We start from the raw sequence: 14645 nt of genomic DNA, 5'->3' as shown, positions 1-14645 counted from the left end.
CAAGGAATAGAGAGACACCTCCTGCGGGCTTCCTTGTATAACAGGCTTATCAACCTGGGAGCCACTCAGAGAAGCAAAGGCCTGAATTGAAGGGCAAGGCTGTATGGGGAGCTTCTATTTGTTACTGAGCTCCATAGCAACAGATTGTTAAGATTTTATTATGCTAAAAATATGGGTAATTGCTGTTAGGTTTTAATTTGTCAGCTCTCAGACTTCTAAGCAGATGATAGCTTTGCGGTGGTGTCAGCCTGTAGGGTTGCCTTTTTTTTTTTTTTTTTAAAGATTTATTCATTTTATTACAGCCAGATATACACAGAGATGGAGAGACAGAGAGGAAGATCTTCCGTCCAATGATTCACTCCGCAAGTGAGCCGCAACGGGCCAATGCGCGCTGATCCGAAGCCGGGTACCTGGAACCTCTTCCGGGTCTCCCACGCGAGTGCAGTGTCCCAATGCATTGGGCTGTCCTCAACTGCTTTCCCAGGCAAAAGCAGGGAGGTGGATGGGAAGTGGAGCTGCCGGGATTAGAACCGGCGCCCATATGGGATCCCAGGGCGTTCAAGGCGAGGACTTTAGCTGCTAGGCCACGCCGCCAGGCCCTGTAGGGTTGCCTTTTTTTTTTTTTTTTTTCTTTTTTTAAAGATTTATTCATTTTATTACAGCCAGATATACAGAGAGGAGGAGAGACAGAGAGGAAGATCTTCCGTCCGATGATTCACTCCCCAAGTGAGCCGCAACGGGCCGATGCGCGCCGATCCGAAGCCGGGAACCTGGAACCTCTTCCGGGTCTCCCACGCGGGTGCAGTGTCCCAATGCATTGGGCCGTCCTCAACTGCTTTCCCAGGCCACAAGCAGGGAGGTGGATGGGAAGTGGAGCTGCCGGGATTAGAACCGGCGCCCATATGGGATCCCGGGGCTTTCAAGGCGAGGACTTTGGCCGCTAGGCCACGCCGCCGGGACCTGTAGGGTTGCCTTTTACACTAAAGCATGAAGTGCCAGAGGACTGCTTACGTCGTGAAAGGCCATAGGGACTCTGCTGGCTTCTGACTTGTGCAGGCCACAGTCTCACCTGCTGCTGATGTGTTCCTGCCCCCAGCCCCTCCTGGTCTTATTGAATCTGTTCTCTGAATTTGGGGGAAGGAGAGTCTGATGTACTATTTTTAGGTAGGAGCTGCTGGCTGTGACCCAGTTCCCCTACAGTTATTGATTTGGCTGCTAATGCATCTTGAGAAGGGATTGTTTCTGTTAATCATGCTGAGGCCATGAGCTGAACCTCCTCATATCTGCTGTGGAGTTGTCCACATTGTTATAAATACCCCAGGCTTTGCCTCTCCACCTTTCTGAGAAGACCCTGATCTGTGCTGGCTTCTTTGGATTCCTAAGCCTACTTGTATTGGCCACCTTGCACTTTAGCCATTCTGTCTCAGTTCTTGCTTGCTGCCTGTTTGTTTGTTTTTTAAGATTTATTTATTTTTATTGCAAAGTCAGATATACAGAGAGAAAGATCTTCCATCCGTTGATTCACTCCCCAAGCAGCTGCAACGGCCGATGCTGCGTTGATCCAAAACCAGGACCCAGGAGCCTCTTCCAGGTCTCCCATGCGGGTGCAGGGTCCCAAATCTTTGGGCCATCCTCGACTGCTTTCGCAGGCCAGAAGCAGGGAGCTGTATGGGAAGCAGGGCTGCTGGGATTAGAACTGGCACCCATATGGGATCTTGGCTTGTGCAAGGTGAGGACTTTAGCCACTAGGCTATCGTGCTGGACAGTGCTGCCTGTTCTTTTTTTTTTTTTAAAGATTTATTTTATTTTTATTACAAAGTCAGATACACTGAGAGGAGGAGAGATAGAGAGGAAGTGGAGTTGCCGGGATTAGAACCAGTGGCCATATGGGATCAAGGCGAGGACCTTAGCCACCAGGCCATGCTGCCGAGCCCAGTGCTGCCTGTTCTTACTGCTCGCCGCAGCCTCTTGCCGGGAGGGAGACTATAATGGAAGTAAGGAATCATCTAAGACAGCTTCTGCTATACTCTTGCCCCATATAAGGTGACAGTGTCTAGTGGGTGACAGCTATTGTCGTGTGTGTGATTCAGTGCCTCCTTGTTACTCATCCCTCCTGAGGGGGTTGGTTCGAGTGGAGAGAAGGGGACAGTGAACAGCCTCTGGGGCCAGTTTAAGGTTAAAGAGACCTCCTCCCCTGCATTAAGCTTTCCGAACAGAGTATGGAGGCTTAGGGCAGGATAGAGGGAGAGACGGAGATCCAGATTGTATCCCCACAGAGTTAGAATTTCTCCATCAGTCCCCAGTTCTAAATAAGATTTCCACTTGGCCTGGCTTCGCACCTCTGTTCCAGTTTTCAGGCTGGCAGCATTTTCTCTGTTGAAGTTGCTGTGTTCTTGACGTGGAGATTTAACCTCCTTCCTTCTCAAACATCAACAACTTAGAGATGTGAGCCACAGCAGCATCAGGGCTGTGACCTGTATACCTATATATAATCCTCATGCTTAAGACAGTCTGGTGAGAATCAGAGAGCTGTGCTTGGGTAGTGAAAAGCAATAATGGCTCTAAAAAATGAAGAGTAGGAGGTAAAAAATAATCATTGGTTCAGGATTTGTGTAGTTCAGGCAGCATTGTAATTGCTTTATAACCACCATCTAAGGCAGACTTTTATTTTCTTGACTTTGTAAATAAGGAAGTTGATATCCACAAGATTAAATAACTTGCGCCTCAATTACACCGTGAGCAAGTTTAGATTTTCAGTTCAAGTAGTCTGGCTTCAGACCCCTCAACCTTAAGCTTACCTGCCTTTCAGGCTCCCAGTGGAAGCTAGGACTTGGGAGTTATTAGGGGGAAGTGTCATTGTCCCTCCCCCCCCCCTTTTTTTTTTTTAGGAAGTCTGATTTACAGAGAGAAAAAAATCTTCCTCCCATTGGTTCACTCCCCAAGTGGCCGCAGTGGCCAGAGCTGAGCTGATCCAAATCGAGGAGCCGGGAGCTTCTTCTGGGTCTCCCACATGGGCGCAGGTTCCCAAGGCTTTTGGCCATACACCGCTGCTTTCCCAGGCCACAAATCTGGATAGGAAATGGAGCAACCAGGACACGAACTAGAGCCCACATGGGATCCTGGCAGATGCAAGGCAAGGAGTTAGCCACTAGGTTATTGCACCGGGCCCCATGTCACTTCTTATCACTGCATCCATTACACTGTGCAGACCCTGAATCTTTCTAGTCCCATGTCTTCATTAATCTCTTCCTTCTCGCCTTTTGCTGATCAATATCCTAAGACGTGGAAGTGTTCCTAGTTGGAGTTAATCTCCCTTTTAGGTATTTTTTGTCCCATTGGGCATCATCTTCTGCCTCTACCATCACTAGATGGTTATGGCCTTAGGACCCTCACCGTAGAAGTCTTTCGCATTATTGCTCTGTTGTGCACATGTAAAATTTTAGGTTAATTCCCCCTCTCCAAGTCAGATTCCCAAAGGCTCCCTGCTAACCTGCCTTCCCCTGCAGCTTCATCTATTTCTTCCGCACTCCTAGGACAGAGGAAGCAGTGTTACTCTTTTTGGTGTTACCATGGTAGCCTGTGAGACTTTATCTAGATAAAGTGTGGCTTGCCATCCACCAGAGACTGATGTTTCCATGGCAACCAGGTGAAGGCGCTTGTCATGAGCTGGATGCAGGAAAGGAGTTTCTGAAATACTTTATGACTAAATCTTGTAGCTTCAGACGTGTCTTCTCCCTGCTCCCCTTTACACTCTATATCCAGAACTAGTTTGCTGTGAGTGTTGAGAGAGCTCTGTGGCTGTGAGGTGAAGCAGACCTACTGATTGAGATGACTTGGAAAGATCCCTTGGCAAAAAACATGCTGACCACAGGTCACTGTAAGGATGCAGGCTTTGTGATGCAGCTGTTCCACTTCTGATCCTGGGGTGGCCCAAGTGCTTAGGCCCCTGCAACCCTTGTGGGAGACCCAGATGGAATTCAGGCTTATGGCTTTGGTCTTGCTGATTCCTGTCTCTGTGGGCAATGGGAGACTAAACCAGCAGATAGAAGGTGTCTCTTTTGCGTTTCAAATACATGAATAAGTAATGTATATTTATATATACATACACACATTTTTTAAAATCACTTTTAGAAGCTGGAAAAGTATTTTGTATTAGCTGTTCCAGATGATCTGCTCTCAAGAGCTCTTGAGGAGCTGGCTGGAGTTACTGGAGAGCCATTAAGCAGTTATTTTTGAGAGCAATGGGTAGATGGATGAGGTGCCTCAAGACTGGAAAGGAGCCAGTCAGTGTTGGTTCATAGGAAGGAGAAACAATGACCTTGGAAACCAGACACTTGTCAGACTGTTAACACTGGGCAAGGAAGAATGGGAACTAAAGTTAGCGTTCAAGCATCAGGAAGCCTACTTGTTTAGAATGAGTGATGCTGAATTGACTGCCTCCTTTTCAGGGCACAAGAAAGCTGAGGGCGGGGGCTGTGGTTCAGGTTAATCTTCACCTGCGGTGCCAGCATCCCATATAGTGTTTATTCAAATGCCAGCTGCTCCACTTCCAATCCAACTCCCTGCTAACAACCTGGGATGGCCTAAGGCCTAGGGCTCCTGCAGCAGTGTGGGAGACCCAGAAGCTTCTGGCTTCTGGTTTTGGACCTGCTTGACTCATTTGAGGAATAAGCCAGTGGATGTAAGATATCTGTCTTTCCTCTCTGTAATTCTGCCTTTCAAATAAAATAAATATTTTCTTTAAAAATCCATATCCCCTCTACCCTGTAGCAGAATGGTCACTTTGGAGCAATGCTGGCTCCAAAATCAGAGCCTGGATAGTTCTGATTTTTACAAACAAGCTGAATAACCGTTAGCGCTTCTCTGACTCATACCCTTCATCTATAAAAAGGAAATGATCATAGTACCTAGCTCATAGCACTGCTGTGAGGACTAAATAAGATGATAAGTGTGAAGGGCTTGGGACCTGTTAGCTTGTTGCTGTCATCATCACCATCCCCATTCCTCTAAATGCCTCATCACTTGATTTCCAGCCTGACCTCTCCTTCTCAGCTTCAGAGAATACTCAAGGTTTAGAGAAAGGGAAACAAGGATGAAGCATTGGTGGAAAAGAGCCCAATTGTTCCTAGACTCATGTGAAATCCTGTTATCACATCCATCCAGCCCAGTGTCCAGGGAAGTTAATCCCACTACCCCAGTTTTTGTGCCCAACTGTCCATATAGTCAAGAGCATAACCAAATAGTTTTGAAAACTTAAGTGAATCCCTGATCCCACACCAGATAGCTTCAAGGTGCCTGGTGGGAAGAGAACATCCCAGAGCCACTACTTGTTGGTAGCACTGTGCTTCATGTCCTCCTGATCCCCTACCCCCATCCCCAGCATTCCTAAAGCACCTGCCTCCTGAATAAGTATTTTGAATAAGCACAGATAGCCTGCTTGAAGACAAGTGATAACTTTAGCAACCAAGTGAAGAATTGTACAGTACAATATAGTATTCATTTGGGCTTCAGTTGGCATTCCACCCCGCCCTCCAACACTGGCTAGACAAACTGATAATGAGTGATCCCTGAGTCCGAGCATGTTGCACCTTGTGGACCATAACTTGTATTTCCAGGTATAGGGATTTTGGTGCAGTAATTAAGGTGCTGCTTGGGACTCCTGCATCCACATCAGAGTGCCTGCATTTGGGTTCCAGCTCTATTCCCAGTGCCAGCTTCCTACTGATAGGCACCCTTGGGCAGCAGGTGATAGCTCAAGCAGTTGGGTCCCTGCCAGGCCTGGATTAAATTTTGGATTCCTGAGTGCAGAAATTTTGAGAGTGATTCAGCAAATGAGGGATGTTTCTCTCTTGCTCTTTTTCTCCTTTCGTTCCTCCCTCTCCTCACTCACTGCCTGCATAGAACCCCATCTAGGAAACATTCTGAGTGCTCTGAAAAGCTCCCAAGGCTGTTATTAACCTGGCACATGTTTTTATCTGTATTTGAAAGATGTTCCATGTGCTACTCTATCCCTAAATACCTATAACAGCTGGGGTGAGGCTACCTCAAAACCATGAGTTCAGAACTCAATGCAAGTCTTACATGTGAGTGGTAGGGACCCAAGTATTTGACCTGTTGTCAACCAGGGTGCACGTTAGGAAACCGGAATCTGAAGCAGAGCCAGGAATTGAACCAGGCAGTCTGATATGAGATGTGGGCCTCTCAAGTGGCAACTTGACCATGGACACCAGAGACCTACCCCCCAGACACATCTTGAGTTACAAGACTAGAAAGTTGGCCTTGAGTATATATCCATCAATGCCTTGTGTACAAGCTTTGCTGCTTTCCATGTAGTGGGGCGCTTTTCCTCCCATGCTGTAGGCTGCTGGTTCTGCTCTGTGTGTTTGCTCAATGTAGTTTCATCACAGGAATTTTCCTTCTTCCTTCTATCTGCAGGATCCAGTTCCTAAAACATAAGGAACTTCCATATTGGTTGTTCTTCCACTCAGAATTCCTGGAGCACCTGATGTGGCTCCCAGTTAGAATGTGGTACTATTCATTGCCACTGTGCTTCATCTTAGTGTCACTATCCTGTCCAGTGCCCCCCAGCTACCCGAGGGGCAGGAGCAACGGCATATGTACCCTGAAGGCCTGGCACATTAATGGCTTGTTAGAGATAGTTAGTACTTGAGGGGAACAAAATGGTGTTTTCAGTTATTGTGACAGCAAGATCATGTCTGGGACAAATTCCCTTCAATTGAAGTGGATTCAAACAATGTTAGAGAAACAAAGCTCGGAGTAAGGGTAGACTTCCTGATAGTGATGGTTTAACACAGAGGACTTCCACCCCAACTCTGGCAGACCATCTGAGAGCCCCTGCTCAGTCCCTAGAGAAGGTTAGATGCAGCAGGAAGGAGGACGCCTGGCCCCAAGCCAAGGGCCACCCTCACCTCTGACATGTGCCATCTGTGCCCTGGGCAAGATGAGGAAAGAGCAGAAGGGGCCACAGACCTGAGACAGAACCACAGTGGTTAGAAGGAGCACCAGGGCAGAGGGGCCCTTTCGTGGCACAGGTAGCTTGGGCCCCTAAGTCTTACAGCTACCCTTTCATCCTAGCCCAGGTTGAAGGTGACTTTTCCTGAGTCGGGGGAAGGAGGAGATGGCCTGGCTCCCAGAGAAGACCCCAGCTCTGCCCCATGCTGCTATGTCTGGCTGGAGCGCACTCCAGCTTCTGTCTGTTCTGAGCTCTTCCCTGTAGGCGTCTGGAGGGAACACACAGATGGGTTGAGCTGATGGGACTGGCTGAGCTAGGGGGAGGGAGGCTCGTATGTGGCTCCCATCTTGGGGGAGGTCCTGCACCGTTTGAGCCTCAGCCTTGTAAAAGGTACTGCTGAGCCTTGCTTGTTCCTGCTCCTCTCCTCTTGGCACCTGTGACCACCACCGACGCTCTCCCTCAGACCTCCCCGCCCTTCGCCAGGAGTCGCCATATGCCCCCATCCTAGTTTGCCTTCATCTGTCTAGAGAGCTCTTCTTGCTCCCTCTTCTTCCTCTAGGTCACTGAGGCTTTGTTTTATTTACTCCTGGAACAGGTAATACAGGCCACAGTAAGAAATTCTAAAGGCTAAAAAGGGACAGACAATGAAAAGTTAAACCTTGCACCCCTGCTTTCAACCCACCCTGTTCTTTCCAGGAGCAAGTAGAACTGTCAGGGGTTGAATGTGCTGAGTCACATTTGAGTATGGTTAAGCCCATGAGCTCTGTTCTGAGACGAATGCATGGCACACATCACAGATGGGATGCACCATTCACATGAACCAGAGACCCCATCTGTGGTCTGGGCCTTAGGGAGCCCAGCCCGATGGCACACACTCCCTGGAAAGAATTCCTGGGCAAGGAAAATGCAGAGCGCCTGGCTATAGAGCTTTCAAGGTGCAAGAGCATTCAGCTGAGCAGGGCGTCCTGTGTGGCTGCCCAGGTCACACATCTGGAAAGCCACCCCTATACCCTTCTCTCCAGGCTCTCCCACCACCTCTGTCTGTAGACTGTTTTTCTGGGTCTCCTGGCCTAACTTGGTCTGAATTTCAGACTCAGTTGTTCTGACAGCTCAAATTCTGCCCCTAAGGAGCAGCTCACTTCCCCCTCCCCTGCCCTGAATTCCAAATTCCTCACCTCCCAATCCAAACCTGGCCACTCTTGTACCACATCACTATAATACTATCCCACCGCCCTTTCCCACAGCGCCCCCTTTAAAGTGGTCCTTAATGCCCTCTAGATTCTTGCTCCTGGACCCTAAACCCAGCTCCTCAGGTCTCGCTTCTGCTACTCCAATCTCCACATCCTTCTCCCAACCTCCTCTTCCCAAAGGACCAGCCAAATCATGTCACTTCCATACTCAGACCTGCAGTGACTCACTGCCTTCAGAATTAGGCATACACTACTCTGCTTGGCAGAGAAGGTCCTTGGCAGTTAAGGGCTCGAACCCTTCTTTTCCACGCTTGAACCTTCTCTCCTGTCCCTAAGGTTCCAGCCCAGCTGGAGAACCATCTGATCCTGTAATGGGCGCTATGTGCTTCCCTGCGTCCTAACATTTGAACTCTCTCTGGTCATGGACCCCAAGTTTGAAGCTTGCTTACTCCACAACAGCCATGCCCATTAGGTTCCTGCATCCCTCCTCCCATCCTGATGGGCAGGGGAGCAGTAAGTGTACAGTTGCAAAAAAAAAAATCACCTCTGAGTATCAAGCCAACTGGAGTGGAATTTCAGCTCTGTTGCTTACTGGGTGAGCTCAGGTGTTACCGTTTCTTCCACTGTAAGGTAGCAACACCTTATATGGTCTTAAAAGGCTTAACAGATAAAGCATGTAAAGCCTAATGGCAGTGTCGTCATTCATAGCATCATCTCAGTGCCACCTGTACTATACTGCTCCCCGTTCCACACACGGCTGCCTACCCTAGCCCAGATGCAAAGCCTCAGGAGACAGCTCATTCCTCTTTCAAGTTCCAGGGTGGAGGCCCAGCCCTGTGGTGCTCAGGTAGCTGTACTGAATATCTAAGGGGGGAGAGCTGCCACCTCAGCTCCCTTTGTTCAAACCCATGGTTCAGACAGCAGCAGGCGTGGGAGTCCCCAGAGGAGGCAATGAGTTTCAGTGCTCACATAGGCTCCGCAGGTGACAGCCAGGGTTCTGGGCCCTGCCCAGGGAGCTGCAGGCAGACCTGTCCCTGCTCCTGGACCATTCAGTAAATATCCTGCCTCCCTCACCCCCACCCCAACATGAGCCAGCTGAAGTACACCAGCACCCTGAGTAGCTCTGGGAGTTAACTGCGTGTGCCCTGGCCTGCTCCCTGCAGGTTGAGGTGGGATGAGAAGGTGGGACCCTGACTCTGTGTGCTGTGTCCCAGGTCCATGTTGCTGTCCAGACTTGTTTTCTCATGGTCAAATGGACTAGGCAGACAGGATTATCTGGACCACCCCAGGGCCCTGTCAGTTTCAAATCCTCCCCAGGGTTGAATGTTTCTTACTCCTCTGGACCTGAATTTTCTTGTTTGTAACAGCAAGTTTCCATCTACAGTTATCTCTTCCCTAGGGGCTCAGGGAATAGACTTAAACGCGAACAGTTGCAGTAGAAAAATTCTTTATTGAAAAGGGAAAGGGTGGCCCCTTGCTGAGGCCTCCTGGGCCTTGGCCAAAGGGGGTTAACCACCACTCAGCTTTTCACACTGGCATCAGAAGGCAGAAAAATCTGTCCACACCTTACATTTAATAGCCTTAAAGGGGAAGTACCATGGTGGCCTGGTAAACCACAGACTCAAACCAAGAATAGCGGTCCCAGGATTCCCCTGCCTTTAAAAGCTTCTTAAGGGGCAAAGTGGACAAGTGCAGCAGAGAAGAGCTAGAGTGCTTTCAGAGGTCTCTGGAAGAGGAAGGTTTCTGAGTGTTTACCTTTAAGTATCTCTAATAAAGGTGAGGCAGATTCACACAAAATATAAAGGAAGTAAACTCCGGCAAGGAGTCTACAAAGCACTTTCCCAGGTCTGTTCTTTTTTCTTTTTCTTTTCTTTTTTTCAGAAGTGAGCAAAAGAACCATTAGGGAGTCACCTGGCGTCCTGACCCACAAGCCCGTCCCGCCCTCTGGCCACACGCCCAGCTCACTCCCGCGGTGTGCCAGGCGTCCGGAGAACGCGCGGTGGTGGCAGCGCCCGCGGGCACACCCAGACATCCTGGGATTTTTTGGTTTCCTAGATGGCTTCCAACCGAGGAAGCCGGACGGGGCGGGGCAAGGGCGTGCACGGAGGGCGCAGTAGCCATGGCAACTGCTGTGGCCATGGCGACCGTGGCTCAGAGCACAGAGAGGTCGTGACACGACCTGGAGCGCTGCTTGAAGAATTTGGCGTTGCGCGGCACCAGGTTGGCGAGGAAGCGCTTGGCCTTCTTGGTGAGGCTCTCGCGGCGCGCGGACGGTGCGGGACCCTCGGGACTGCCAGACTCGAGCCGCTGAGCCCCCGCGCGGCCCCGGCCCCGCCGCAGCCGGATCTGGCGCACAGCACCCTCGAAGAGTTCCCTAGTGTTGTGGTGCAGCGCGGCAGAAGTCTCAATGTGCTTGCAGCTCAGCGTCCCGGCCAGGTGGCGACCCTCTGCGGGAAGGGAACGGCTCAGGCAGCTGCCCACTCGCTGTGCCCTGACTGGGGCAGGGTGGGAATGGAGAAGAGATGGGGATCCCTGCATCCCACAACTGAGCCAATGAGACCCGGATATCCCCTGATGTGGGATGGTGCTGGTGTGCGGAGAGGGAGCGGGCGGGTGGGGGGGGACCTGAAGGAGAGGTGAGGGGGTGAGGGACAATGAGAAGAGATCCTCAGGGCCTTGGGGGTCTGCTCTCAGCCCAACACAAAGCAATGTGTGCAGTGTGACAGGCCAGTGGGAAAAGGGGGCCCAACCAGGGAGTGTGTTCCCTGAGGTGGCTAGTACGTGGTCTCGGTTCGGGACACACACCTTCCAGTGACACCTCCCGGGAGCGGGCCAGGTCGCTCTTGTTTCCCACCAGGATGACAGGCAGGTCGTGGTGGGGCCTGCCAGCCCGCAGCCGAAGCAGGGTCTCAGGGACTTTGGAGAAGCTTCTTCGGTCAGTGACGGAGAAGACGATGAGGAAGGCATCCCCAGTCTGGAGGCAGTGATCCCGCAGCCATGCACCTGTGTCCCCCTGCTGATGGGCAAGAGGGTGGTGGACTGTTATGGCTGGAGGCAGGAAGGATCCTGCTGGGGGCACCTACTTCTGGAAGGGGAGGGACTGAGCTGGGAAGGAAAAGACTCCTGCTTACAACAGCAGCAAGGCCATGCCCTGAGCGTGTCTGTAAAGGGGACCCAGGTCAGGAACCCCTGGATGGGACTCGGCTGGGGCAGCCACCCCACCTGCCTGTGCTTCAGCTAATGCATCATAACCAATTGCAGCTCCAGGGTCTGTATTTGGGCCTCCCATTTCTGCATGGGAATTTTATGTCCAGGGTTTCCAAAGTTCCCACTTTGTTTCAGTTCCTCACTACTCCAGGGTCTTGAGCTCTTGTCCAGTCACTTCAGAACCCTTCTAAGCTGAAGAATAGACAGGGATCCGCTTCAGGGTGAGAGGCCCGGCTTGGGGCTGCCAGATCCAGACCCTGACTTTGACCTAGGTCCAAAGATCCTGGAAAGAGTGTAGGTGCTCCAGCCACGGGTTACACATGGGTTAGGTCCTTCGAGCTCTGGGATGACAAGAATGGAAGGTTCTAGAGCAAGCAAAAAAATCAGGTCCTACACTGCCACTAGCCTGTCACCAGACTTTATCCTTTCCCTACCTTCCCTGCCTTCATCACAGCCACATCTTGGTTCTCACCTGTCCCCAGATGTCATACACAATCAGAGTCACTTCTTCCTTATCCACTGTGATGCGTCTCTCATAGGTCTCCTCTGTTGGGAAATAAGGGAAAGGAAGTCCATCAGGGGATAGGGGATTCCCCAACACCAGGTTCTGTCTGCCAGGTGCTGCTTGGGCCATGAGACACTTCCATCCCTGACCAGTATTTCAGCATCCCACATCCCACCCCCAACTCCTGCATACCTGTGTTCTCCGACTCATGAGCGCCATCCCCTTGGAGACCCCCAAATGTGCCTGCAAGGGTGCTCTTGCCCACACCGCTCTCCCCCACCAGCATGACCTTGAAGATGCCATCCTTCGGGGCAGAGGCCGCCTCCCCTGAGCCCAAGGAGTCCGAGGAGCCAGAGGAGGAGGCTTGGGGTGGCCAGTCCAGCTCATCCACAGCTTGGGCCCGCCGCAACTGGTGCTTATATGGCACAGGCATACTGCCCCTTCGCCTGGGAACCACAGGGGCCAAGGGGGGCCCACCCCGGTCCGATCCTGCCAACAGCTTCTCTGGCTTCTTCAGCAAAGTGGCATCTGCTTCTGAGGGAGAGAGACAGGGCAGAGAAGAGGAAGCTATAAGTGGAGGAGGCTTGGTCATTGGCACAGGGCTCTGGCCAGCTACACCTGTTCAGTAGCGGTGACCCAGAAAAACAGAGAAGTCTGATTCTTGCACTAAACTGCTTTGGAAGCCTGAACTGACAAAGTCTCCTCAAAGCTGCCATGATGGCACCACCAGTGTGGTCTCCACAACAAGGTCCATGCATGGCGGCAGGGTGGGGGCACCTGCGTGTATAGGTTCACACACCCACTGACAGGCAGGCACGACCTTAGCCTCGCCAGAGGAGCTGGGTTAGGGAAGGTGGCCCTCCTTCCGCCTAGAGGCCCTCTGCCTGCACTGCTTTCTGCTTTGGTGGTTCCCACATGGAGAAGAGATGGAGAGGGTGTGAAGCTGCAGCTATGCCCTGCTTCTGGGCAGCAGGCACTGGCAGAGATAAACTTTGTGGGGAGTCTGTTTTCCAGGAGAGGCTTTTGCACCGGGAGTATGCACGAGGAGGGGGCCTCCAGCTGTGGGCCTAACCTGGGAGCCCCCCAGAGCAGAAGTATAAGCAAGAGATTCTTCTGTGTCCCTGACTGTCCCTGTGAGTCAGTGGGAGAGAACATGGTGTTGGGGGAGAGGTAAAGAGATGCAGAGTGACAATGCACGGGTCAGGGTAATCGGAGGAGGAGGAACAGACACAACAAAGAGAGAGGCTGGAAATAGCCCAGGATCAATACTTGGTCAGCAGCCAGGGCCTCCCTGGAGCCAGGAGAAACCCTTCCAACAGATCCCAGGGCAGCCCCCTGCCCGGGATCCCCAGACATGCCAGCTGTCTCTGGCCTTCCCCTCCCTCTACCCTGCCTGTCCCAGCCTTTTGGAAAGGAGGTTGACCCCAGGAGCCAAGCCCTGGAGAGATACGGGAGGGTACACTCACGCAGTCCTCCTCTACCCCAGCCTAGCAACCCTAGCCCTCTGGGAGCTGGGTCTTTCTCCCCTTTCAACATCCTGACTCGCCCTTTCCTCTTGCTGATTGAACCCCCCACCCCCCAACCTGCCAGCGGCACTGGAGCTTCAGCTCCCACCCGCCTGGCCGCGGCTGCAGCCTGTTCAGGTCAGCCCTCACCTGGCGCGGGTGTCTCCGGTGGGGAGGCCGTGGGGCTGCCGGAAGGACAGAGTGCTGTGGTTTCTGTGTCCGTGTCCATGCCGCTGTCGAGGTCCGTGTGCATCGGTGTGCGTGTTCGTGTGCAGCCTCGCGGCTCGCGCTCACTGCTTCACTCAGCAGCACTGTCAGCTTTTTGCTTTAAATGCCACCCCCCCACACACACACTTGCCCTCCCCCCATACACCTGGGGAAATTGTCCCGCCCCTTGATGAGGTCACACATGCTAATGAGCAATGATGTCAGTGGGATTCCCTCCTCTCCACCCTCCCTTATCCTCCCTCTTTTCCTTTGTGTTGCTTCCTCCCACCCGCCCCCCTCCCCTGAGTAGCAGATACACTGCAGAGCCTGGGAGAGACCGGACAGCAGGACAGGACAAAATCAGAGGGACAGAGGGCCAGGGTGCCTGCCGAGGGGTGGTGGAGTGTCTGTGAGAAGCAAACTGAGGAAGCAGGAGGCTGACACCCAAGGGAGCCTGAACTCAACCTCAATTGTGTCAATTCTTGCAGCCCCCTAGCCCAGGGTCTAGCCCACAGTGATCCTTAGTGATAAGAAAGAGGCAGAAAGTGCAAGAGGCAGAAAGACTAAATGGTGATCTGGAAGCCCAAGGGACCAAAAAGATGCAGGGACAGAGAGCCAGCACCCCTGCCACCTTCTCACTACCCTGCCCCTTCTGAGCTAGGAGCTCTCGAGTGTCCATTTCCTAGCCTGGCTAGTGGGCACATAAGAGGCAGAAATCATCGGGGGCCTCCTTTGCTGTCCCCTGCCTTCACCAGATGCTCCAAGCCTGGGTTCATCAGAGCAGGAAAAAAGGGAGACAAAACTGTCTGCACAGCAGCCCAGGATGCCGCCTTTGCTAGGCCTTTTCATCCCAGTTAACTTTTCCTGGGGTGGGGTGGGAGAAAGTTCCCACTTCTAAGTCTTCTCCCAACATCCCAAAGAACCCAAGTACACGCCTGATTGCCTTCCATTTCTCGCTCTGTTTTGCCAGGTGTTGTGTTAAGCACTTCTGCATTTTCTTCATTCTGCCCTTGGGTTCAGAGCAGCAGGTGTAGGGCTGTGGCCCCAAGACAATCCTG

The 14645-nt window shown here is 52.0% G+C and overlaps 1 protein-coding gene across 2 annotated transcripts; it reads right to left on the bottom strand.

Annotated features, from left to right (window-relative positions):
- Window positions 1-9624: 9624 nt before the first annotated feature.
- Window positions 9625-13961, bottom strand: REM2 (RRAD and GEM like GTPase 2). Of its 2 annotated transcripts, none has more exons than XM_058666200.1 (5): window positions 13531-13961; window positions 12068-12406; window positions 11843-11916; window positions 10969-11179; window positions 9625-10610 (listed from the first exon to the last, which is right to left on the bottom strand). In XM_058666200.1, exons 1-5 carry the CDS (start codon window positions 13631-13633, stop codon window positions 10315-10317), a joined length of 1023 nt encoding a protein of 340 aa, XP_058522183.1. In that variant the 5' UTR covers window positions 13634-13961; the 3' UTR covers window positions 9625-10314. The 2 variants fall into 2 exon arrangements, with proteins under 2 accessions (XP_058522183.1, XP_058522182.1); XM_058666199.1 differs by having other exon boundaries at window positions 12068-12409; window positions 13531-13959.
- Between the last annotated feature and the right edge of the window lie 684 nt (window positions 13962-14645).

The sequence above is a fragment of the Ochotona princeps genome, chromosome 6 (assembly GCF_030435755.1).
Source record: "Ochotona princeps isolate mOchPri1 chromosome 6, mOchPri1.hap1, whole genome shotgun sequence".
In the NCBI taxonomy this organism is placed as follows: Eukaryota; Metazoa; Chordata; class Mammalia; order Lagomorpha; family Ochotonidae; genus Ochotona; species Ochotona princeps.
The sequence above is the reverse complement of the archived record's forward strand: the minus strand, read 5'-3'. Positions and strand labels throughout refer to the sequence as shown.